The following is a 25716-nucleotide window of genomic DNA, read 5'->3' as shown; positions in this document are numbered from 1 at the left end:
TGGAGGTGGAGACCGAGGGCTGATCATCGTCGAGGGTGATGAGAAAGAGGAAGATGGGTGATGGCCAAAGAAGACTCTCTGGCTCGCCGCCTCTTGCGATCCTCTCGTCGTCGCCGGCATTACCGCGTCTAAGACTAAGCCCTGGTGTTGCAAAGGCCTCGATGCGGCCGCGTCTCGGTATGGGAGCGGAGGTAGAGCAAACGACACGCTTGTCTGACACACGGTGCGAGCACAAGTATAAGTTTCATATTGTTGACCCTGTCGTTGCCTTGTGTACAGGTCTGTTTTCTTCGTCCTTGTGCCTTGTGATTTCATCAACTTCGTCTCCTTACACCCAAGCCGGAGTTCAGTTCTTCCAATCCAGTCGCCATCAACATACTCTCCATTGTTCACTAGCGTTGTGACGTTTCAAATGTCAGAAGGGACAATAAAGATGAAGGTTGAATTCGAAAACACCTTGCGAATCGTTGACGGAAGTGGCAGTACCTGTGCAAATGCAAATGAAAATGCAAATACAAAAACACAAATCCAACCTTCGGCTACCACCCCTGTCTTCTACTCGTCGGAACCTATAAAGTTCAGTCTATGTCTTGATGGCGACTCCGAGACCCGAGACCAGCAAACCCTCTGCCACACAGACACAAAACTAGTCCATGTGCGACTCACCGGGACTGTGCAGCTTGTTAAATTCGAACCTTCTGCTCAATCTGGCTTGTTTGAGTACAGGTCACGCATTGTCTCTTCGGACACCATTGTTGACGTTCGCCATAACTACGACGATGCTAAGCTCAGTACAGATCCCTCAGATACCAGTACGGCAAGAGTCAGAGTCACCTTTGATCCCTTCTCTTCAAGTCACGGTGTGATCAACGACCCGTCTCAGATCCCTTCGTCGCTTGTGGTCATGGGCCGAAACGCATACGCAGCCACGGCAAGAGCAGAGACAGTCACAGCGGCGGGTGCATCTCCACGAATCATGAAGCTGAGTGTGAAATATTTGCTGGAAGTACAGACTCTCGATAGCGGTGGTGGCGGCGCAAGAACATTCCGTCGAGAAATACAACTTTTGGGAAGCGGACTGAGTGAACAACGTGCCAGGGAGGAGACTGCCATGTTACAAACCCAGTCTCTCCATGGTCGGTGCAAGACTGTGTCGTTAACCCCTACCATGTCTCTGAGGACCATGTCACTGAAAGCAGTGGCGATCCCGTTTCTGCGCACGCCAGTCCCTGCGGCCACTTGGAATATTCTCAATATCAACATTGTGGATTACGATCCGCTCATAATCCAATGTTATGCCGACGTCGCGTGTATCAAGGTGTCTTGGAAATTGAGACTCGGCAGTTCGAATACAACTACAACTGCGAGTGCGAATCCGAGTATGACTACCAGTTTGAGCAAGGGCATTGTGTGCAGCAGTGGCGCCAGCGGCATGCCGTATACAGATGATGGCCAGGTCATGCCGAAGCTCAAAGTCAAAGTACAGTGGACGTTAGCATCTAGTACGGAATATCATCCTCAATGTCCTCGGCCTCAAATGCCTTCCGAATCCAGGTCGACGTCGGCGCCATCTCCGGCCCCGGCTTCGGCGTCTCAAATACATGACCAATGTGTTTTGTGTCCGTCGGATTCGGAACTGTTGGTCACGCAATGGCGAAGGCGAAACTGTACCACCGACTCTACTGATCCTGACTACGCACCGCTCCGACAGGTCAGCGTTGATAACGGTGACGATGTAGAGAGTATGACAACGGCATATTTCTCATTATACGCCGAGGAGGAAAGCCAAGTCTCTTTCCCCCTACCTCGGCAGCAGTGCCTCACCCCCACGTTTTACACAGACTTGATGCAACATACCTACTCTGTCAGGGCGAAGGTGACGTGCTCTTTGAGCTTGGACAGGAGGAGCGCAATCCTGGGTCCTCGAACCAAAGAAATCCAGTTTGAGTTGCCCATTACAGTGGCATATGCTGCGCCGAGTTATGAGAGTGATGAGCCGCCTCCTGTTTATGATGGTACTCTAACGGAAGTTGAATAAGTAGACCGACTTGGATAGTATTTGCAGGGGTCAGGTATTTATGTAGCATGATGGGGATCCTCAGCCTCGTCGCGCCGGAAGCGAATGATCTCATCGCAAGGCTGAATAAATAATTAAACTGGTTCGAACGCGTTGTCTCCGAGTACGAGTACTGCGCTGCTTTTCGTATGACACTACCGCCGCCACCGACAAAGATCGAGGAGAGGACGGCGGACTCATGGGTGAATGACTTAAAATGGTCTCCTGTCCAATCTGCGGCAAATCGGTAAGACAATCCAACATCAACAACCACATTGACTCGAACTGTATCGAAGACGTCGAACAAGACAACGGCACTTCTTCCTCCTCATCGACCATCACCACAACCGCTGCGCCGGTCTCGTCCTTCTTCAAGACGCCCTCTTCGAAACGTGATCGTGATGGATCCTCGACGTCGTTCTTCTCCTCAAGTCAGCCGGTCCACTCGTCACCGAGTCTCGTCGGCCCTCGTCCGTCGTCGTCCTCGGTGAAGCGGTCCCTGGACCAGGCCTTCACATCTAGTACGCAGCCCACGCAGAACAGAACACGGACCCCATCGCTGCTCGAGCCCAACGCGGCGACGGACCACGAGCGCGACCATGACGGCCCTCCACCCAAGAAGCCCAAACCCACAACCTCGCCGCACGACAAGGCCGCCCCCCTCGCAGAACGCATGCGGCCGCGCAGCCTGACATCCATCCTGGGCCAAGACCTCGTCGGGCCCTCTGGCGTGCTTACGTCCTTGATCCAGCAAGACCGCGTGCCCAGCATGATCCTCTGGGGCGCCAGCGGCACCGGCAAAACCACCATCGCCCGCGTCATCGCCAGCATGGTCGGTTCCCGCTTCGTCGAGATCAACAGCACCTCGTCCGGCGTGGCAGAGTGCAAGAAGATATTCGCAGAGGCAAAGAGCGAGCTGGGCCTGACGGGCCGCAAGACCATCGTCTTCTGCGACGAGATCCATCGCTTCAGCAAGTCTCAGCAGGACGTCTTCCTGGGCCCCGTCGAGGCGGGCACGGTCACGTTGATCGGCGCCACCACGGAGAATCCCAGTTTCCGCGTCCAAGGCGCGCTGTTGAGTCGGTGCAGGGTGTTTGTGTTGAAGAAATTGGAGCAGGATGATATTCTCGAGATTTTGACACGCGCCGTACGGCAGGAAGGCGAAAAGTATGGAGTATATCTGTCCGAGACGTCCACCTCAACATCGACCTCCGCCTCCACCTCCACAGCTACATCCTCATCTGTGTCGACGTCTGCATCGGTGTCGAACAATCAGTCTTATAGTACGAATGTTACCAACGGGCACGGCCAGGGTCACGACGACGGCGACCCTACACCTCCAGAAGCGACAACAACAACAACAGGTATCGAAACAGAACCAACTTCAGACTCGTCAACCTCGAATTCAAGATCAAGTTCAAACCTAATCACCACGTCCCTCCTAACATATCTCTCGACGTTCGCCGACGGCGACGCGCGCACGGCGCTGAACCTCCTCGAACTCGCCATGTCACTCTCGACGCGGCCGGGGATGACGCTGACGCAGCTCAAGCAGTCGCTCACCAAGACGCTCGTGTACGACCGGGCGGGCGACCAGCACTACGACACCATCAGCGCCTTCCACAAGTCGGTGCGCGGGTCCGACGCCGACGCGACGCTGTACTACCTAGCGCGCATGCTCACCTCGGGCGAGGACCCGCTGTACGTGGCGCGGCGCATGGTGGTGATTGCCAGCGAGGACGTCGGGCTCGCGGACCCGGCGCTCCTGCCGCTCACCACGGCCACGTACACCGCCGTGCAGATGATCGGCATGCCCGAGGCGCGCATCAACCTCGCCCACTGCGCCGTCGCCCTGGCGCTGGCCCCCAAGTCGACCCGCGCCTACCGGGGGCTCGAGAACGCCATGGCCGCCCTGCAGCGGGAGCCCGGGGCCGGCGGCCTGCCCATCCCCTTGCACTTGAGGAACGCCCCGACGAGGCTCATGAGGGAGCTCGGGTACGGCAAAGAGTACAAGTACAACCCCGACTACAGGGGCGGGAGGGTCAAGCAGGACTACCTACCCGACGAGCTCAGGGGGCGTAAGTTTCTTGAAGATTTGGATCTGGGAACAAAGATCGACGAGGATCTTGAATCTGAAGCTTGAATCTTTGAAATTCTTTTTGGGTCTCGGATACTGCATCTTTGAATAATGAATCGATCGACCTTGGAATACAAAATTTGGTAGAGATAATCAGACGGACTTGGGAGTTGAATAAAAGCATTAACTCCCACCCACCTTCCCCCTTCCACAAAACCCGGAAAATAACATTACCGATAATGACCATGACGATGTCTATGATGACGACAAAGTAACAAACACCTACATCTCAAGATGAGTTGGATGAGTTAAGTGATAGGACAAGTCAAGGTCAGCATGTCGCGAGAGTGATCCTTGAATCTTCAAGGTAAGATGGCGTCTCAACGTTCCCTACTACTACTACACCCGAATTACGTAGGCTTCGACAGAATATAACATCACGTATACGGTACGGTCTTTGTAGATCAAATACCTATCTACCCTACCTGCCTCCCTACCAACCAACCAACCAACCAACCCACCAACCTACCTGCCTCCCTTGGTACCCGCCCCAATAATGAAACGTACTTCAAGTATCTACCAGTCACTGGACATCAACAACGCTCCCAAACCACCCTTTCAAAGCAGTGGCCAAAACACCAGGTAGATCCCTCACGTCCCTGACCACCAGGTAGTACGGGAAGGGGAAATCCTCCAGATAGCGTTTCGTGCGCAACCTCATCTCCCCACTCTGCACCGGATCCGCCTCGTAGACCGCCTCTTGAAGATCGAGAATGCTGTCTTGTCCGGCGTCGACGATGACGAAGACCACGATGATCTTTTCCTCTCGTGCTTGGCGGACGAGCCTCGCGATGCCTTCGTGGTCCGAACAGTGCCCGTCGCTGACGATGAGTTGCAACTGCCACAGGTCCTCCGACGCCGCGTGCCCCTTGAGCCGGGCGTCGCGGAAGAGCTGGATGCTTTCCTTCACCAGGTTCCGCACGTTCGTGCCACGCTGGTTGAACCCAAACGACCGGAAGACGTTCACCCCGGACTCGGCCGGAGAAAACGGCGTGCCGAACGGGTGGGCGACGCGGACGTGTTCCTCGTCGCCGAACCCGACCACGCAGATCTCGCCTGCCTCGAGCATCGAGAGCGCCTTGGTGAGCATGGCCAGGGTCTCGAACGCGAGGAGGTCGGCGCCGGACTCGCTCATCGACTTGCTGTCGTCGACCGCGATCATGATCTGGTAGTTGCGTTTGCTCGGCACGGACCGGCGCATCCAGATCTTGTCGCGCTTGTAGTTGGACGCGATGTAGGGGATGATGCGCTTGATGTTGAGACGTTTACCCGTCCTGTAGTCGCCGCGGAGTTTCGTCGCCGTGGTGGGCGAGAGAATGAGTCGGAGTTGTTCGGTCAGGATGAGCGAGAATTGATGCGTCGCAGCGGAGCATTGGTTCCAGAGTTGTGCCGCGTCGGCGGCGCTCGTTGGAGGAGACGCAGGGACGGTAGTGTTCTTGCTGAGGTCGTCGATATCTTCAATGTCCGACAGGGCATCATCCTGACCCGCCTCGGCATTTTCGTCTGGATCCCTGGGTGGATTGATCCATCGTTCTTGACCGGGGAGGAATGCCCCTGATCCTTTGGCGTCTTCTGCATGGGACCGAGCCTGCAGGCGATGCAATCTCTCAGCGATGTTGTCTTGCACTTCTGGTTCCAGGGCATCAAGCACGTCCGCATTCTGATCAACAGCCATTTTGTCGTCCTCGATTGCTCTGCTCTGGTCGAGATTCTGAGCTTGATCGCCAGACGCAGCACCTAGGGCTTGAGCATCTCCTTCGTCATCTTCGTCTTGGACGTGCTCGAAATCCACATCTGCCATATCAACGTCTTGCTCCTTGTCATGCTGCTGCACATTTTCCTCGGACGCTGGTAATATTTCTCGGCGATTGTGCCACTGGTCCAGCACTTCTGCGAGCTTTCTCAATGCTTCATCCTGCTGGTACTCGACCTCATCAGTCCGCCCGGCTCCGAGCTCGGCAGCACCCTTTCCTGTCTCACCCTGTTCTTGGTTCTCGGGTGCTTTGCCGGGTCGAGATTGTTCGGGGTTAGGCTCTTGCTCGGCTTCGTTCATGCCCTGTGCTGTTTGTTGCTGATCAATTGTGTCCTGGCGGGTATTTGCAGCCCCAGTGTCGCCTCCAGCGGGCTCATCTTGGTCCAGCGCAGCATCGTCATCGCGCGTTTGGTGGTCACCCGTCTCGTCCTCATTTGGCTCAGGCTCCTGGTCTTCCATGATCTCGTCGTCTTGTCCAACGCCGTTCTCAGCCTCGTCGTTCTCGTCGACATCATCTTCAATAGCGGCATCATCAAGACGCCCCTCTTCCTTCTCGACATCGTCCAACTCACCATCCTTTGTGTCATCTTCTGCCGGCTGATCAATGTCGGACATTTCATCCATGCCATCGTCAGAAATGTCATCGTCCTTGATTTCCTCTTCTCCAGCCAGCTGCAACTCTTCCGGCAGCTCTAGAGCGTCTTGATTTTCGGTATGCGGGTCCATATTCTCAGCTTCAGGTCGTTCGGCGCCTTCGCCCTCTTCCCCTTCTTCCTGGTCCTTTTGCTCTTCGCCTTCTTGACCTTCCAAGTCTTCTTCCTCGGCCTTCTTCCCATCAGCAGCAGTCTGATCGTCTGACTTTTGTCCCTCGGCCTTATCATTCTTCATCTGCTTATCTTCAGTCTCGTTCTTCATGTCATCCCACATCTTCTCATCTACCGTGGTGGGATCAAGGTCATCTACCGATCCAGTCTCTTCGTCGACGTCATCGTCTCCCTCATCTTCAGATCCTTCTTGTCCTTCCTCTTCAGACTTCTGCTCTTCTTTGTCTCCCGTCTCCCCTTCCAGATCGTCCTTGCCCATATCAACAGCATCCTCTGCGTTCTCCATCTCATCATCGCGGTCGTCATTCTGACCTGTCTGCGCGAGCTCTGACAAATCTTCGTCTTCGCCCACGTCCTTGCTGATATCCTCAGCTCCTTCACCTTCACCTAAGCCAGTACCACTTTCGAGTTTGCCAGACTGTTCTTCGCCTTCGCTTGGTTCTGAAGGACGGCAGAAGCCTTGGGAGAGAAGTGCGTTGAACGAGTTAGCCAGCTGGAGCGCCAGGCGGCATGTTTCCAAATGGACAACTTCTTGTTGGCTGTGTGAATGCACACAGATATCGCAAAATTGCTCAAAGACTGGAGATGCCACTCGCAATAGATCACAGGCAACTACGAAGTCGTTTGGACCCAAACAATGGAGACTGTGGAGTAGAGATCCAATTCCGGCGCTGATAGAATCAATTTGCATTGCTCGGGTTGCTTGAGCAGCACATCGGTCGGCCTTGGTGAGCCAGCCCTGGTCTTCGACCGAGTTTGGCCTGTCCTCTTGTGCCGAGGACCATCTCTGTAAGGCCACAAAAATCTGGTCGATCAGGGTTCTGAGGTGATCATCCCACGAGGACAAAGTCGTGCTGCGAATACTGCTCTCGTTCACCTGCTGTAGAGCTTGCAAGTTTTCAGTCCACGGAATAAGTTGACGCAAGACAAAGTCGACGTGAGGCTCTTTAGCTTGCCATTCTCTTAAGAACGTGGCAAGCTCTGACAGTGTTTGCAAACTTTGCTTCTTCGGAATCTCGTGATTTTCACTTTTCAATCCCCGAGGAAGACCTGGTAATTGTTCGAGTTTGGACTGGTGATCTTTGACGCGGTTGATGTAGTCACGCAGACCATCCAGGAGTGGGTCAACTCCAAGGCTGGTATGTTGCGCCTGGAACGTCAAAATCCTGCAGGACAGAGTCAAGACTTCTGCCAGCCATGCCAAATGTCGGCCCAATGATGCGTGACCTTGACCTTGAGAATCCGATGAGGCAGAGAGCTGGTCAGGAACATGGCTCAAACAAGAACGCAGAAGAGCCAACTGGCTCTCCAAATTGACCGAGCTCTCTCCGGACACGGCAACAACTTGACGTTGATTGAGAACCACAAACAAAAGTCCCTCCAATAGGCCCAAGCTCCTCCCAACCTCGCCCTCTGTGAGGTCTTCGGAATGCTCTGTCCGCCCCGCTCGAACTTGAGACATCACATCAAGTAGATCATGGAACGCAGCATTGGCCTGGTAGGTATTGGACTTCGGATCGGTCAAGCAAAGGTCGGGCGACGAAGCCAGAATGAGAGCCGCTGAGGATTGCTTGGCGAGCTCCGATGTTGGCAGATTCCGTCTGACGCCCATCTGCGATACTGTTTTCAGTGTGTCTGCTAGTAGACGCCTCTTCCTCTCCTGGAGATGACGAACCAAAGCAGTATTCTCCTCTGTCAACGCCGAAGGAGTTTCAGACCTCAACTGCTTGATGGCGCTCTTCAAATCGTCCCTGAAAGAGGCAAGTTCAAGATGAACCTCGAGCTCGATTACATTCTTGGTGTACAGATGGTGCATGCTCTTTGCAGCCCCAACCGTATCGGTCAACCGTGCCGGTCTTGCGTGCCAGTCCGGAAACGCATGCCCACATTTCACCAGCGCATGCTGTATCGTCGACACATCGAGCGATGACTCGGCCATTTTCAGTTCTGAGATTGTTGCAGGAAGCTCGGCCACCAACTCTCCGACTGACTTTGAGATGACCACAGGTTTATTGAGTAGGTCACGATATTTCCTTACAATCTTGAACAATTTATGGTGTGATCGGCGCGCGCTATCACGAAGAGCAGTGATATTTGTATCCTTCCAGCTCGCCAGTTGTATCTGTTCTTTCAGGGCCTTTTCTAGACTGCCACGTCCAGTTTGAAGCGCTGCCTCAATACCGGGCTCATATCGTCGGTAATGCTCAATGATGTTTGAAACACAGCTGTGAACTGGCAGCATGCCAGTAACACGTTTTGAGATATCCATAAGAGTGTGGTTCAGAGTATTCAGCAGCTTGAGTCGAGACGAATATTGTCCCAGGCTTGTCGTTTCAAGGAAGACTTCGATGGTCCGTGCCAGGTCCTGGCCGTACAGTTGCATGTTTTCGCCAGCTGCGACCATTCTCGCAGAGTTATGCAGTACAGACTCATAGGCGATGAAGTACCAGGCAGCGGCGTTCTGTTCGTGTCGGCGTTTCTCTTCGTCCAAAAGCCCAGCCCATGAGAGCAGTTCGAGACGTCTCCAGCTGACTATGAGAGCGGCTAGTTGATCAATCAGCGGCACAACCGACCACTCTTTGCTAGCAACACTCTGCCACTGAGAAACTATTTCGTAAAGCTTCTCTGTTTTGGTCATGAACTTGGCTAGTGGATCGCCGAGGTTCAAATACAAAACTTCCTTGCAGTAGGTAAGCACTTCGGCAGGAACTGTGTGCTCTGGCCACCTCTCTGCAATGGTATCAAATCGTGCTTGAACTTGGTAAACCAGGGTGAAGAGCTTCTCATATTCTGCAACATTGGGATCGCTGTAGATATTGAGATCCTGACGCTGGTTAGTGCCATGCAAGGCGGCCGCCCTGTCTTCCATTTGGAGCAATATACCAGGCAAAAGGTCGACCAAGTTGCCTCCAATGTCGCCACTTGTGTGTTTGCTGTATTTGGCGATTTCTTCCAATGTACCCAATATATAACTTCTTAGGGCACGTTGCGGGTCTTGCAAGGTGTATATCTTCTCATGGAGAGTCGCTAGCTTGACTGCGACGGCTCGAGCATCGTACTTCGATTCCAGATTTTCCAGTTCTTTCGTCGCATCCGCGAAATCTGGGAACAATTCTTGCATCTCACGCAATTCGTCATCGGCATCTTTAGCACCATCGCCTCGATAGGAAAAATACCGCGACTGGACAGCAGCCTCCGCTTGATCTTTGGCCAGACGAGTCTTCCAATCAAAATAAAAATGGTCAAGGACATCGAGCAAACCTTGACTGTAGGTAAGATTGTCTTTTGGCGTTAAGCACTTGTCGACCGCAACAAATTCCAGCCATTGAAAATTGAGTGCGGAGTTGGAGACGTCCTCAAACGTTACATCCCAGAGCTGTAGGTTGTTTGGATGAGCTCCTAGCATTGGAATGTGTCGCACAATCTTACCAAGCACCGCATCGTCGTGTTTTCCCTTTGCTTGTGCTGCTAGTAGATCAATCCCATGAGAAAAGCACTTCAAGAACCATAGAATTGGTTTTACGAAATCGTCATAACTTCGATTCGCACTCTCGAGACGCTCGATCATGGCATGTAGATTGACTTGGCCCTGTTCATTTGCCCATTGCCGCACCTTGCCCGAGTGACCAACCGCATCGTCGTGACTGGTCTGGGTACTCAGAAGACCATGAGTGATCCGTGTGAAGGTCTCTTGAATCTTGTTTAACTCCGACTTATCAGGTCTAAGGACAGTTGGTGGCGGCGAGACTCTTCCAAGGCAAGAGAGTGCCCCCTTCAGTGTCCGAATCACCATGCTAGTGTCTTGTCCCATGATGATTTGGTGGAACTTTGTCTGGCATGCAATTCTGCTCTCAAGTTCGTGAACACGCCTTTGGTATAACTGGAAAGCAACAGATGGATAGATGGCTGGATCCGTAATCTTGTCCGGCACCATGAGCTCAAGACCGGCTAGGGACAATCTGATGAGACAATCGGAGAGCTCGCCGAGACTGAAATGATCGTGAGAAACCAGCAAAACCAGAATCGGATGAATGTTGCGGGAATAGATCTCTCTAAAGTATTGTCGGTCACGACCAGGTAAAATGATATCGTCTTGAGATAAACCTGCTAGCTGCTTGAGACCGTCGATGTGCTGACCAGATATACAAGCTTTTCCTCGCTCTGTAAGCATCTCAGAGTGCGCTGACAACATGCCTGAGACAACAATCTGGACACGTTCAATCATGGCATTCGACCATCTGGCGAGATTACTCGCGTTGCAGGAAAGTTCTCGTGCAACAAGGGACAATTCTTCCTTTGCATGATGAAGAGTACCAAGTGGTTGGTCAAGTACGGAGCATAATTGCGACACAAGTGTGGTGCCGACCAAGGCCTGATTGCATAGAAGACGAATATTAAGCGAGGCTAGCTGATTAAGAGAGAATGGCACAGTCTTCTCTCCCGCAAGCCCTAATGTCATGCTGGGCAGAGTCGAGAACATCGCTAATGCCTGTAGCTCGGAGGGATTTGTAATTCCAATACCAAGGAATATGACCTGGTAAATGTAGTCGATCGTATGCTGGAACTTACCGCCAAGGGGAAATCCATGTTCAGATTTCATCTCGAGTTCTGAAACAGCTTTTTGAAGAGGTTCCAACAAAGACAGTCCATCTTTGGAAGTGAGAACGGAATCATAGGTCTGCTGCAGCTTCGATCTGAGAACGGACAACGACGCTCTAGACTGTGGCAGTGAATGAGATGCCGCGTCGAATCTCGCAATTAGTGACTCTAATGTTAATTGCATCTTCAACTGGGAAGGGGTTTGCGCTGTCTCCGGTCGGAATTTTGGCCACATCAACTGGAGTCCCCGGCCGTATTTGAGTTCTCGGTCTCGGGGTGCGAGTGAATCAAGACAACTCCTGAATGCGGTTGCCATTCCCGGATAGGAAACTTCAATATCGCGAGCCATGCCAGAAGATATCTGATTGTAGGCTTGCAGAAGTGTAGCATCCACGGTTTTAGCATTGGAGAGTTCAATGATGTCACTCAGAAACGCAGATATCTGCTCAAGAGCTCTTATAAAGCGCACATCTACGACGCCCCCAGCGCTTGATCTCTCTAGTTCAGTGACGCAGTTGTTCGCAAAGCCAAAAACTTGTGGGAGACTTGCGAGAGTCTTTGACTGGCCGTTGACCATCACAGAACGTTCCAGGACGGTTCTTTCTCTAGCCGGGACCACCGCGGCGTGCTCAGCAGCAGCGGCTATGCAGGCTTTGATCTTGACCATCCCTAGAGTGACGTACCATGCTCGAGTAAACACTTCCGCCGCAACAGGACTCCAAATTTGCTGGCCAACTGGAAATTTGAGTTGGAACAAAGGCTCATCGAGAGTCACAAGCTGCGGAATGTGTGGTAAGCTTGTGTCGCCAGACAGTGATGACAGTCGGTAGGCGTTAAGAGGGTCAAACCTAGCCATCGAGGCCAATAATTCCTCAAGCACAACACTGCCAGGCATGGTGGATGTTTTACTCAGACTCAGAGACATCTCCTCGTTTGAAAGGTTGTAGACAAAAGGTTCGATGATCTCTAGCGGGGGATTTTGGAGTGCTGCTCGTGTCAACTGTCTCAACCGAGCGATAGACGACGTATATGGGTATTGAATGACCTGTGACTTGACCTCGTCCTCATTCAAGGGCGGCACGAAGACTTCCAACGAGCGATTTCGCATCGCTCTTGACAACTCGCCGTAGCGAGGATCAACTGTCATGAATATTCGGAAGTTTGGATGCGGTTTGATAACTCTAGCGGTGCCTGCATTATGATGTTCACTCACAGCAAGGACACCATTAGGCTCCAGAAGTGAATTGAGACGATCTAGGACAGAGGGATTGCAGAGATTCGCATTGTCCAGAACCAGCCAATAGCCATTCTCAACGGCATCAATCAGAATACCATCGTTCCAGACAAAGCGTGATTTGTTATTGTTGGAGGTCTTCAAAAGCTCCACAATTGCGTGGATAGATTCCTCGAGTTCTGGGAATGACCTTGAGATGCTGGGCATAACTCGTAAGAGCTCACCGAGGTTGATCTGCTCGGCATCAACCAGACGCCATACGTCGAGTGAAGCTTCGTGAAGACGTTGAGAGTCTCTTGTGTTTAGCGATTGGGCAATAATTCCTCGAAGGATGTCTCTCATCTTGTCCTGTAGGTTCACAATATCTCGTCGGACGTCATACTGCTCGAAACCACCAACAAGGTCCATGGTGTCAACATCTGCGTTCATGGAAAACTCCACACATTCCGCCCCACATGTAGCGGCAAGCGAACGGACAAGAGTTGTCTTCCCAGACACTGAAGGGCCACAAATGATAACGGGCCAGTTATTATTGATAGCAGTGATGATAGAGTTCGCGCCCGGAAGATGAGATATAGCAATAGTGGAGTCGGGCCCATTCGTTCGCTGTTGATTGCTGTCTCGAGTCAAGAATGAGGTCCCAATCTGAAAGAAAGTCGGTGTGAGAGTGTTGTAGAAGCTCTCCAGAAACTTTGATTGCCAGACCTGTTCGCCTATCTCGAAGGAGAGAGTCCTCTGGGGCGCGGATCGAAATCTTTCAGCCACTATAGTGCGATATTGGGCAGATGCTGGAAGTGTGGGTTGCCGTTCACAGAGTGTCAACCATCGACTGACATCGCGAAGATTGAGTTCCCACGGGCCTCCTATATTGAACGCTGGAGACTGAGTGACTAGTTGGTCAATCTGCGCAGTTGCTTCAATAACCCCCTCTAGTTGATCTGAAGGCATCTTCGGAAACTTGCTTTTGCAGATACGCAAAAGATCCTCTCTTTGGAAAGAGTCCGCAAACACCACCGTGAATCGATTGACGAAGGATGCTGGAAGACCTTTCCTTCCGCCGCCTTGGTGATGGGGGTTCTGAGCAGCGAATAAAGTGAATTCAGGATGGCAAGTGAAAGACTTGTCCAGTTCTGCAATATATGCTTCTCTCCGGTGATCGAGACAAGAGTTCAGTCCTTCCAATACGGACTGCGAGGCTAGGTTCATCTCGTCCAAAAGAACCCAACCTCCATTCTGCATTGCATCCAAAAGAGGGCCATTTTGCCAGCAAAAGTTTCCCATGTGTTCGCCTTCGGAAGGTGTATCGGCACCGAACAGATCCATAAGATCAGTCTGATCTGAAAGGTTGATACGAGTAAACTGTTTGCCACAGGCTTGAGCAAGCGCAGTCACAATGGCTGTCTTACCAACACCAGGACTACCTTCCAGAAGAATAGGCCGAGCCATCTGTAACGCACGAACGATTCTCATAGTGTTCTGCAGTGTTGTGGGGGCGTCGAACACGAGCTCTGAGTGATCCTGCCCATTATCCTGACTTCGAAAAAGTGCAAAAGCCCCGACACGAAGGTGGCTTTGTGTCCTCTGAATCTCAGGGTTTTCGTAATAAGTTTGCAAAACATCAATGTTCACAAGAGTCTGGAGGTGTAGCAGGCAGGCTCGTCGGGAGTCATTCAGATCCTGGGATCCTGTGGAAGTCAACCCCGCAGGATTTGCTCCGATAGAATCGATGTAGACCATGAAAGCTCCATGGATGAAGGAAAGCTCTTCTCCGATAGCCGAAGCACGGTTGATAAATTCTGCCCAAGCAAGTAAGTCACGAAGGGGGATGGCGTCGGACGCAGTAGAATGGAATGTACGGCGAAACCAGGAAGCAAAAGTCAGCATCTGCCGTGCGATTTTCTCACTTCTCGATATCAGTTTGTTTTGGACGATTGGCACGATATCTGCTTCTTGCGATAGAGGCGGAACCCAGATCTCAGTTAACCGATTGCGGAGAGCGGCACTCAATTCACGCTTGCCGTAGTCGCCGCCAGGATTCATCGTAGCTAAGAATTGGAAGTCTGCATGTGCAACAACGAGATTGTCGTCAGATCCTTTCTCGGCCAATAATATAGTTCTTGAAGGTTCAAGGACACTGTTCAATCGTTCCAGCACAGAATCATCAGCTAGTGAAATTTCATCCAGCAAAAAATGATCTCCTTGTTTCATAGCTCTTACCAAGCTGCCGTCACTCCATGTGAAAAGTGACTGATATGCTCCTATACTAGCACGTGTACGTGCGACAGCGTCAGGGTCAAGGTTGGTAACATCCATATTTGAGAACCCCTTAATCAGCTGATTGATCTCAACTTCATCAACGGGTGTTTCCTGGGCTGGTGCTGGGAACAAGCGTCGCCAGTCCTCTCGTATACGCAATTCAAGATCAGATCGATTTCGGATGGGTCGCTGAGAACCAATGAGGTCTCCAGTTTCTGTATTGGTGTGTGCGTTGTATATGTCTAGAGGTCGAGCAAATGCTGCCGCGATGACTTGACAGATTTGAGTTTTGCCACATCCCGTTTCCCCAACAAGCAGAACAGGCTCGTTGTTCTTCAATGCCTGGTCAATCAGAACGAAAAGTCTTCGCATGGCCGAGGTCCAGACGATGGCACCTGTCCTTTGCACAGAGCTTGGAATGGCTTGCATTCCGTAGAGAACGTCCTCGTTGATGACCACTTTCATGGTCTCCTCAATCGTCTTCTTGACCACGGCGCGCTCTGCAGGCTCCCGTACTCGTTCAGCTAGAAGCATGAACCCATGATTGGCCAGTTGCTGTCTATCATCGACCGATCTCGACGTCCACCGGAACAAGTCCCTCAACGTTGCAAAGCTATTCCGTTGCTCAAACAGTCGTGACGATTGTCTTTGCAGGGAAAGCTTCTTGTACACCGCAACAATTTCGGCACAGAAAGAAGGAGGAATCTGTGCTCGCTCACGCAGAATGATCTCAAGCTCATCCTCTGGAATATCATCGAAATGAAGCTCCAGGAAACGATTCCGGAAGGCTCGGGAGAGACGTTTGCGGCCACCGTACAGGCCAGCTGGATTCTGCGTTGCAAAGAGCATAAAATTGGGATGTGGGCGAACGATTTCTTGAGATTCCGGTATGAGCAGTTCCCTGTTGTCATCGAGCAATCTGTTGAGTGCTTCCAGCACATCACTAGGAGCCAAGTTGAGTTCATCAAGAACGATCCAGTAACCCTGTCGAAGGGCGTTCACGAGCACACCTTCTCGATATTGTAGCTTGCCGTCGGCATCAGATACGTAACTTCCTAGGTACTCTTGGAGATCGGTATGCTCGTGGTTGTTGATTCTGACGAACTTGTTCCCAGACAGCTTTGAGAGGTACTCGACCATGCTTGTTTTCCCTGCAGACGTGGGACCTTGCAGAAGAATAGGAAAGCGGCGCATGGAAGCAGCCCGTGCCAAATTCAGTAAATTGCGCTCAACCGAGGGGGTTCTGATGTAATGTGGCTGAAAATCAAGGCTCAAAGATCCTCTCTTGACCAGGTGATGTCTGAAAGCGATGAATTCTTCTCCATTGAAAGGCATCTTTGGCTGCTGGCGGAAGAAAGACTGCTTGTTCTTGACATTCGATAGCAGGTGCTTTTCGAGGGTAGGCAGCGCAAGATCTTCCGACGCTCTGCTCAAGACTGTGAAGAAGCTCATCGCGAATCCCTCGTACATTGCTCTCCTCAAGCCGTGACTCGCACTGTGTTGCAGCACATACAAGAGGCAACGGACGAGAGACCGAATGCTGAAATGTGGAACATCGCCGGCTCCATCCGTCAACTTGTGCTCTTTATTCAGTTTTTGCAGATCCAGATATGCTCTTGCCAAGTCAGGAGCAGCTCGCCTGTCGTTGTCGAGGTGGGAACCTAGGTATGACTGGATAATCTTTGTGAGATCTTCCAGATTGTTGTCGCCAGATGGAACGTAGATTTCCGTGAAGCGTGATCGCAGACCGGCAGGGAGATCTTTCTTGCCTGCGTCCGTAGCAGGATTCATGGCTCCAAATAGTCTGAAGTTGGGGTGGGCAACAACAGTCTCGATGTTGCCGGCTTCCGCGAGTAAAATGGAGGGTTTTTCGTCGTCGCCATTATGAAGCAAGCTGACAATGTGATCAAGAGCGTCCGGTGTTGCCAAGTTGATCTCATCAAGCAGAACCCAGGCACCGTCGCGAACGGCCTGAACCAGTCTTCCTTCGACAAACGCAAACGTGTGGCTCTTGTCGCCACGCTCGACATGAGCACGAATTCTCTTCACGTCTTCCGAAAATTCTGCCCATCTTCTGCGGATTGCGTCATACTTTGGTGTTGCAAGCTTTCTCCTCTTAGCAGCGCGTTCGGGATCATCAGGTTTGGGAGGATCTGTGGCTGGAGCTAGCGAGCCGGCCGCCAGCTGAACAGCTTCATTCCAGAGTATCATCAGTCTTGGCCAATTTTGCTTTGCAACTGCCTTATTGATTGCAATGTGGAACTTTTCATTCTTTTTGGTGGAGAAAGTGTCTTCGAACAAGATTGTGAACTTGTCGACGAGAGGCAAGACAAGGGATCGGGTAGTCACAGGCTTCAGACCGCCAAGTAGATCGCTGATCTCACTTTGCTGCGAAAGATTCACAACTGTAAGTTCCTGGCCCACAAGATTGGCGATATGCTGAACGAGTGTGGTCTTTCCCACGCCTGTTTCACCAACCAAGAGGCAGGGCTCCGAGCAACTTGCACCAGCGGCTATACGGTCGAGAGTTCGTTGGGCGTATTTCGTAAGGGCAAAAGGTGTCTTTTGGCTATGTCGGCGCCGGCTGGACATCTTGTGAAGACTGCTTCGACCTATTCGAACGGAGGTGCCATTGTCAACCACACTTCCAAAGCCTTCATCAAGACAATGCCGCATCTGTTGAGGAGATATGGACATCTGGCGAGCTATGGCGACAGCTACGACGTCATGAAGCTCGTCATCACTCAGATATCCGCCATAACAATCAACAGCATCCTTGAAGATGTGGAATTTCGTAGCCTCAGCGAGAGGGCTTGACTTGGAAAGTTTTACAGATTCTGGAAGTCTCTTAGCAATTCGGCGCGCCCAGTTCAGTAGGTCCCTCAAGGAGGGCGACCTAGTTTGCAAGCTTTTGAAACGCGGGTCGAACTTGTACAAGGCAGAAACTTGCTCATGAACATGTAGAACGGTAGATGTGAAGATATCGATAATAGGGTATTTCGATCGAAGTAAAGTCTCGATTTCATGCACCTCATAGCTGGCTACATCAACCGCAGACCATAGGCGAGGGTTCAACAGCCAGGATTGGCGCGAGCTGGACGTCGACGAAGAGCGACCAGCGGACTTGATCGTCGCAAGGATTCGAAATCCGTCCTTCGCTCGAACCGTCTCTTTTCGACTCGGAAGAAACAGCTCGCCACTCTCGATGATAGGGCGAAGCACACCCATGACCTCGGCAGGAGCACGATCAATGTCTTCAATAAGCACCCATCGTCCTTGCTGAATTGCCTTGGTCAAAACACCGGCCTGCCAGGTAAATGACTCGCCATCAGCAGAGGATGTGTAGATGCCCAAAAGACTCTTCGCGTCTGTCTGCTCGTTTAGATGTAGCGTGATCAAAGTAGAGAGCTTGCCAAGAGCCCTCGCAGCTTCGTGTAGGATGGCAGTTTTGCCCGAACCTTGCGGACCAGATAACAAAATGGGCTTTTCTGCAAGCAGACAACGACCAACATGCTGCAAGTTTCTTTTCGCCGTAGGAGTGAGTCCAAAGCTAGATGTCGGAGGCTCGGGAGGGTTCGACCGAGGAAGGATAACGCCTCCAATGCTTGCAGTCGTTGTGCTCAGATCGGTGAGGCTCAGAGGTCGTACCTGGGAAGATGGGACGGCACGTTGATACAGATTTTCCATATCCGCAAGTCTCTTAGAAAGTTCCACCCATCGGTGCTCTTCCCACAGTTTCAATAAGCGGAAATCAATTTGTTTGCCTTCCCAATCACCCAGAATAGCTCCTTTGCCAACATATGATTCGACCATTTGCTCGGAAAACGCATCAGCGAAGTGCATGACCATGCAAATACATTGTACCGCAAGGTATCGTATCGTCCCATCCTGGTGACGAAGCAAAGACGAAAAGAAGACCGGAGCCGCAGTGCCTGCAAGTAGATCTCGATCGAAGGATAGAATGCGAAACAAGGCCAGCATGAACGATTGCAAGTCTTCCGTGTTATGTTTGACGGAGGGCCCTCCCAGCTCGTGTATTCGATTTAACAGGGATTGTTTCACTAAAATATCTCTGACATGACGCCGAAAATATTTGGCGAACGGTAGTATCCTCGCAAGGCATGAAACGGAGTTTACCAGCTGGCCAAGCGAGGGCGAGGCACCAAAAGCTGGAAAGCGAGCCACTAGTTCGGCATACAGTGGTCTGTACAAAGCGAACAGTGCATCTGCATGTTGTGGTGTTAGGGCTGCTTGCGCGAGTGCCTCGAAATACTGCGATCCCGTTGACTGAAGGATGATCGACTGGAGTTCGGGCGGGAGTCTGGCTTCACTTTGGACTTGTGCATCAGCCCATGAGCAGTACACTGCTATGTCTTCCATGGTTCCAGATGTGATGCAAAGTCTTTGAGGAATCTCCTCTCATCCAGAGAAGAAGGAATTCTGTTGATCTCGATGAATGGGCGTGGACGAAATCTCAAGTCGAAAGGTTTGCCATCCATGTCCAGCCTTGGCATCAAAAAATTGTTGCTCGCGGCAAAACTTCGGATTTCACGAGGCTGCGCGAGGCTGCAAAGTCTTGCCCTTCTAAGGATTAGGTACTTACTAGTAGTATTCATCGCCACGCATTACAACTAAATCTCCTATCGAGCTATATTATTCATGCAGTTTTCTGCTGTTGACTTCAGATCAGTATTGGTCCCGACACGAGTCGAATGACTGAGGTGGTCTGCGATGGTACGAGCATGGAAGCCAGCAGGTACCAAGTACGAGTGCTATGACTGATGTCCACTTCACCAAGTGAGATCGTCTGAAGCTTCCCGGAAGGACTTTGTCCCTCCTGACTCTGAACATCAGGCGCCACCGGACACACTTTTCGCGAAGCATAGAGTTCTTCACTCAGTACGTCATTACTACTTGATTAAAACTTCAAAATGAAAAGTGTCCATGAGCCACATCAAAAGCGAAAGTATCCGTAAAATTAGTTCTTAGTTAGGACCGCCCAGGGGAAAAGGTCAATCGACCATCGATGATGTTACAATTCGCCCCAGTAGCAATTTTATTCCTTTGGATCTTCGTTAGCTGCGGATTAGAGAGTCTCATGATGGGGTACGATTTGCCCCAACTCACAGACCGTCATGACGAGTACCCACGGTGATCCATCGGGAAGCCGGATGCATGTTCGAGATCCGCGATGTGTTCTGCAGTAGACTGGTGGGAGTTGGTCAATCAATGTAACCTCCAATCTACCTTATCACCGCAAGCATTTCTTTTCTCGCCTCAGTTACATACTACAGTGGGTCTGCTCTTACAACACCAAAACGAAATGATTGAGTATGCTAGAGCCGCACATGTACGAAGAGGTCAGTCTGGACAAACAAAATACTTGGTACCCTCGGATATGTATCTTCTTGCCCATCATACACTTGACATAGATTGCTCCGTCGTACTCTATATGTAGAAACCAATTATGTATGTGTCTTGCAAGACCCATTTCACACTATCCACGCGCAAGGGGGCCAAGTAGTACTGCAACTTAATATCTCAAGGTATGGAATAATAGCAAAGTCACAAGCTTCGTAAGCTGCGATCACCTTTGATCGCCGTCATGAAAGAAGTCGCCCAATCGCTCGCTGTCTTTCGCTTTCGCAACCATAACAACAATGCCTCGTCAAGGCCAAAAAACACCGTGAAGTAACCACCTGGCCAAGTCGCTCAAGCTGCATTTTCTCTTAATCTTTCCTCATCGGGGACCCAACCCTGAAAACCCAAAAGCTGCTCGACAACATAAAAAATGACTTCTTCGCTGGACATGGATAACTTGGAGAACATAGTAGACCGGATACAGAGAGAGGGAGAGAGAGAGAGAGAGACATAGAAATACGACGAGTGAATGGCCCGTATCCACACTCATACAAAAAGGGTTTCTGTACAACATTTCAAAACAATAGTATCGTGAGAACTAGGTCGTTATTCTTCGGTCAGAGCATCGTCTCCCACTTCTCGCCATTCCCTGGACTGGTCGGTCAGTCGTTTGACTCCCGGGAGACGCTCAGCCCAGATTGACTCCGAGGCGGACCGGAACGTGTAGGCGCGTTGAGAGGATATGACTCCAATGGCCTGAAGGACAGCTTTGCGAGAATCGCGAGAGAATACTGCGGGGTGATTGATCCATTCCAGGCTGGTTTCGATGTCCGCGTCCAGGGCATTCATCGTGGCGAGGTCTACCCCTGTCGTGCGAGGAATGGGTGTACTCGAGTCTGAGTGAGGACTTTGGTCCCGGACGCCCATACTTACAGAGGTCTCGCTTCTTGGGCTCGACGCCTTCGCTGGTGGCGAGTGTCGCTTGTTCATTGCGGGAGGGCCAGGCGGTAGTGGCGGGAGACCGCCTTTGCCTAGTCCCTTGAGTATCGTTCTCGTCTCGTTGAGCAGATGATGTGCCCGTTCATGTTGACCCCGTGCTACCAGCGTCAGCGCGCGGCTGAGCATATCGGACGTGAGCAGCTCCATGCGTCGCTGTACTATCATCGGGTGGGGGGGGATTGGAGGAGAGGAAGGTCGACCACTACTCGAACGGGATTGTGGGTGCGCAGGCAACATGGTGATCGCAAGCAGTGACGGGCGTGGCAGCTGCATAATCGAGCCATCTTTCAATAGATCACCATACGAGAGGTCGGCCTGCAGGAGAGGTACCTCTTCGACACTTTGTACTCTTTGATCTTCTGTGTCCAGCGAGCCTCCTAGAGCTTCGAGTCCAGACACAATGGATTCCCACGGATCTTGCGGTGCGGGCTCTTGTGATGAGATGTCAGGGTCGATGGCCAACTGTACCAGGATGTCCCGTTTGTCGCCGAAATGGAGATCTCCCAATGTGGCTTCGGCATCCCTTCCCGTGGATCTCTTCGTCGTTTGCAGAGCACCATTGATCTTCACAAACTTGCCTGGGGATCCTTCCGGTAATTTGAGCTTTAGCTTGACGTTCTGGTGCGACATGGACTGAAGTGCACCGAGGACGCCAGCAGCACATTCACGCAGCATCATCCAGTCTTTGACATAAAGATATGATGCCTTTGTCCGAGTGGAGAGCTCGATCATGTTCTCGGGCTTGTGGGTGAGACCTAGACCAAACGAGAAGATGCCGACCCTGTTCAAATTAGCAACTATGAAGACGAGTCATTTGGGAGAGGAGTCTCACTTGGCCGCTTCCGCCCTCTGCACCACAAAATCGACACTGTCACTGTCCGAGCTTGTAGAGTCACTGATCAATAAGATGGTTGAAATCGGATTCGCAGCTTTCCGTGCCATCAGAAGATCCATGGCAACATTTGCGCCTTCCACCACATCAGCTCTCAGACTCTTCTGACCGACTGGACGTATCGAATTGAGAACTTTGTTCCAACCTTGCCAGGTCTTCGTGGTCATCCCAACCACGGGAACGCCGCCGCCACTTGAACCAAAAGTAACCAAACCCATACGATCGCGGTCGCCTAGATTGGAAACCAAGAACCGCAGGGTATCTTTGAGAAGAGATATCTTTAGACCTTGCATCGAAGAAGACACCGGTATCACGACTACGACATCGATAGGAACGTGCAGTGAAGGAGGAATCTTGCGATCCACAACTGCTCGTTGCATCGAGTACTCCGTAGCCGCTGTCGTGGCAGACTTTGGTCCTCCATATGACGATGTCATAGAGGGTACTCGCCGGACCGTCCGATTTTGTCGGCCATATTCATCGTCATCGGTACCGGAAGTATCTTGCTCATAGTCTTGTGGGTAGTTTGACAAGCTGTCTGACGAGTTGAGATCCCGTAGAGCCTTCTGCCACAATTCGAGCTTCTCTCTCTCTTGGAAGAGCAGGTGGAAAGTTGGTAGTTCCGCCACTGAGAGATTCAAAGTAAGAATGTTCTCGTCGAGAGACGCATGCACCTGCCTCAGATGCCTCTTGATCAAGATGGATCCTTTGAGGGTGCACCGTGTCAACTTCCGTCCGGATTCGAGGATTACTGGTGGATGAGAATTTTTCTTCTCTTTGACACAGATCAACATCTCCCCAAATAAATAGCATTCGAGCTCCTGCCAGGAATGCCGATCCTTTCCAACCCGCACCGTTCCATGCAGACGAAGATTTCCAAATCGCTGAAATTCCAGTCCATGCCAGTTATCAACGCGGATCCGGAGTTCTTCAGTTTTCTCCTCTAGAACTTCGGGGGTTTCATAGGCAAGGTGGTCAGGTGTAAGCTCAGGTCGTTGCCTGCCCGGCATGCTGATTCCAGAGTCTGTGGGAAGAGGAGGAACAGGCGGTGTTTGTACCTCTTCAAGTTGTGGTAGCCATTTAAGCTCAGGTACCTCAATCGTCACAAGACACGTGAGACTCTGTTGTTGTCTTGACCTGGTCAACGTAGGGTATTCGCTGCGCACGGTGACAATTGGCGACGGTATCGTCTGTTTTGCGTCCTTCAGCTGCGAGCCTGATACGGTTGTTTCCATTGCATGAAGATCGTAATCATGCTTGCGTGAGTGACTTAGATGATCGTTGGCGTCGTCAGTCGATGAGTTGTTGCCGCCGCTGTCATTACGCGTATGGCTGGTATTCTTGGTCATGGTAGATGGTGCTTGAAGCGGACCCCTTTGGCCGTTGGCGGCCGCTTGTCCAATTCCTAAGCGCTCAATCCGCATCCTCTGACTATCTCGGCTGTCTCGATTGGGGTTTTCTCGACTATTTCGAGTAGACATCTCTCGACTGGCCAAATCACGAGTACTGAAGCTATCCTCTTGGCCTTGGGTTGTTTGTCGATCCCATGGCATCGGGGTGTTCTGTGAACTTCTTGGGGAGGTGACATCCTTCTGCGCAACCGCTCGTACCATGTTGCTCAGCTTGCCTAGGGTCTCTGTTAGGATTGCTGTCCAGGACACCTATGGATGAACTTACTGAGATCCAGAATGCTTCCCCCACGGAAGGAATCCAGGCCCAAAGGAGCGTCGCATACCGGGCAGTATTGAGCGTCCGAATCTTTGATGTATTCATAGAAGCAGGCCTCGTGTGCTACATGGCCACAGGAGAATTGCAAGATCCTCTCCCCTCTCAGTGTATGTTCCAACAGCTCCTCACAGGCCGCGCATTCTCCGCCTACAAAGGTCCTCTCTCTCCTCGACCGTGCGCGATCTGATTCCAACATGCCAGCCATAGGGTATCCCGCACCGGGAATGCTCGCGGCAGGCGAGGCCGGAGTTCGTCGGTCTCTGGTGCGAGGGCGACTCTCGTTAGGGGTGTGTGATCTCCCCAAAGTGCCGGAGGAGATGCTAGACTGCTTGAAATTGCCGTCGAGGGTCGCGCCGCTCAATGAAGAGCCTGTGCGAGGGGGATAGCCGTCAAAGCGGGCGCGCGGATGATGTTGGTGGTGGTGACTGTCTGCGACATGTAAATCATGTGTCAGTATAAGGTTTTGGCCGTTCCGAGACAGACGTTCCTGGGTCCAAAGCCGCAAAGGCTCAGACCACGGGCTTTGTTTGGAAGGTCCTTACACTGCACCGTCCTCGAACTCTTCGTGCTTGATCGTGACCTGGAGTGAGGGCGGCTGAGGAGCCCGAGATCGTAGAGGTTTTGGGTGGTCGCGCTGTGCACGCTGCTCACCTCGACGCTGGAGAGGGATCGGTCGTGTTTGTTCATGGACAAGAGGCCCCGACTGGCAGTGTCCCTCGATTAGGCGCAGTAGCGTCGCAGAGCAATCTTGTAAATCATGAGAACGGAGAGCTCAGGAAACACGCAGAGATGCCAGGCCTTGGGAGCCACGTGGAGACGCTTCCCGTCCTTGTTTCTTTCAGTGGGTTCTATGGGAATCGGGGGACAACAGAAGTTCAACTCGGAAGGGTTTTACTTGCAATAAAAGGGCTAGGGTACACGCTTGGTAACTACAATACGTAGCAGCACAAGTAGGCAGCGGTAGTGCTAGCAACGCTGCCTCCCTTGGGATTTAGGACAAGCACTGTCTCGCGGGTCGCAAGCCTGGTAAAGAGACGGTGCAGCTTCTGTGTGGGTTCGATGCTTTCTCAGACGAGTTCGAGGTTCTCGGTGGGGACGGTTTGATGGATGGTTTTCAAACCAGCAAGGGAAGATCCCATTGTCATGACCGGCGCAGTGGGTTCATTGGCGTCGCGCAACAAGAGCCTGGAGGAGAAGAAACACAGGCATGATTGACGGCCCTTTGACCGCCACTGATTGCGGGAAGAAGGGTACCCAGGACTTTGGCTAGGAGTAGGCTTAGTTAGCCTTTCGAGCACGCAGTCCACAGTTAGGGTGCGAAGCAGTGCAGTGGATCAGCGGCACTTTCGCAGTCCAAGGGCAAGGGTAGCCGTATGGTGTTGCACCCGCCGCTTGGCACCTTGCCGCTGAGGGAAAGGCTCAGAGCCGGCCCTGGCGGAGGTCCGCAGTAAGGGCATTAGGCGGAAAGCCAAAAGAAGGGCCTGCTGTGTGTCTCTGCGCTTTGGTCCAAGCGTGCAGGGTCGCCGTCGGCATCAATTGACACAGGATCAGCGGTTGTGGCGGGCCACCGAGAAACCAGATGTCTTTGCTGGTGTGTGAAGCCTTTGTGTAACTGTGCTGTATACCCCGTGAGTTGCACACCAAAGTAGTTAGCTACAGCTTCCAGATGAGACGGGTTCATTCTCCGATGTTTGAGTGAGTACAGTATGGGAGGACAGTGGGACGCAGCCTGTCAACCTCGTGCTCTTCAAGAGTCCACCTGCAAGGAAGACGCTAGAGTCTGTCTTCGATCCTCCATTCTCCTTCTGGTGACTGCATGTGTGCCACACTGGAGGGGAAGCAGTCCTCTGTACGCTCAATCGTCACGTCAACTTCAC

General features: G+C 51.9%; 4 protein-coding genes across 4 annotated transcripts; 2 read left to right on the top strand and 2 right to left on the bottom strand.

Annotated features, from left to right (window-relative positions):
- Positions 1-433: 433 nt before the first annotated feature.
- PV08_05759 (uncharacterized protein) lies at positions 434-2038 on the top strand (the record flags this gene model as incomplete). Its single annotated transcript, XM_016380098.1, has 1 exon — positions 434-2038. The coding sequence occupies one exon, from the start codon at positions 434-436 to the stop codon at positions 2036-2038; it is 1605 nt and encodes a 534-aa protein (XP_016235925.1).
- A 235-nt stretch (positions 2039-2273) lies between these two features.
- Positions 2274-4199, top strand: PV08_05758 (uncharacterized protein; the record flags this gene model as incomplete). Its single annotated transcript, XM_016380097.1, has 1 exon — positions 2274-4199. One exon carries the CDS (start codon positions 2274-2276, stop codon positions 4197-4199), a length of 1926 nt encoding a protein of 641 aa, XP_016235924.1.
- A 517-nt stretch (positions 4200-4716) lies between these two features.
- Positions 4717-19239, bottom strand: PV08_05757 (uncharacterized protein; the record flags this gene model as incomplete). The annotated part of the gene is made up of 1 exon (XM_016380096.1): positions 4717-19239. The coding sequence occupies one exon, from the start codon at positions 19237-19239 to the stop codon at positions 4717-4719; it is 14523 nt and encodes a 4840-aa protein (XP_016235923.1).
- A 1587-nt stretch (positions 19240-20826) lies between these two features.
- PV08_05756 (uncharacterized protein) lies at positions 20827-24044 on the bottom strand (the record flags this gene model as incomplete). Its single annotated transcript, XM_016380095.1, has 3 exons — positions 20827-22000; positions 22052-23738; positions 23789-24044. The coding sequence occupies 3 exons, from the start codon at positions 24042-24044 to the stop codon at positions 20827-20829; spliced, it is 3117 nt and encodes a 1038-aa protein (XP_016235922.1).
- Between the last annotated feature and the right edge of the window lie 1672 nt (positions 24045-25716).

Source organism: Exophiala spinifera (genome assembly GCF_000836115.1).
Source record: "Exophiala spinifera strain CBS 89968 unplaced genomic scaffold supercont1.4, whole genome shotgun sequence".
Taxonomy (NCBI): domain Eukaryota; kingdom Fungi; phylum Ascomycota; class Eurotiomycetes; order Chaetothyriales; family Herpotrichiellaceae; genus Exophiala; species Exophiala spinifera.
This window is presented reverse-complemented; position numbering and strand designations above follow the sequence as displayed.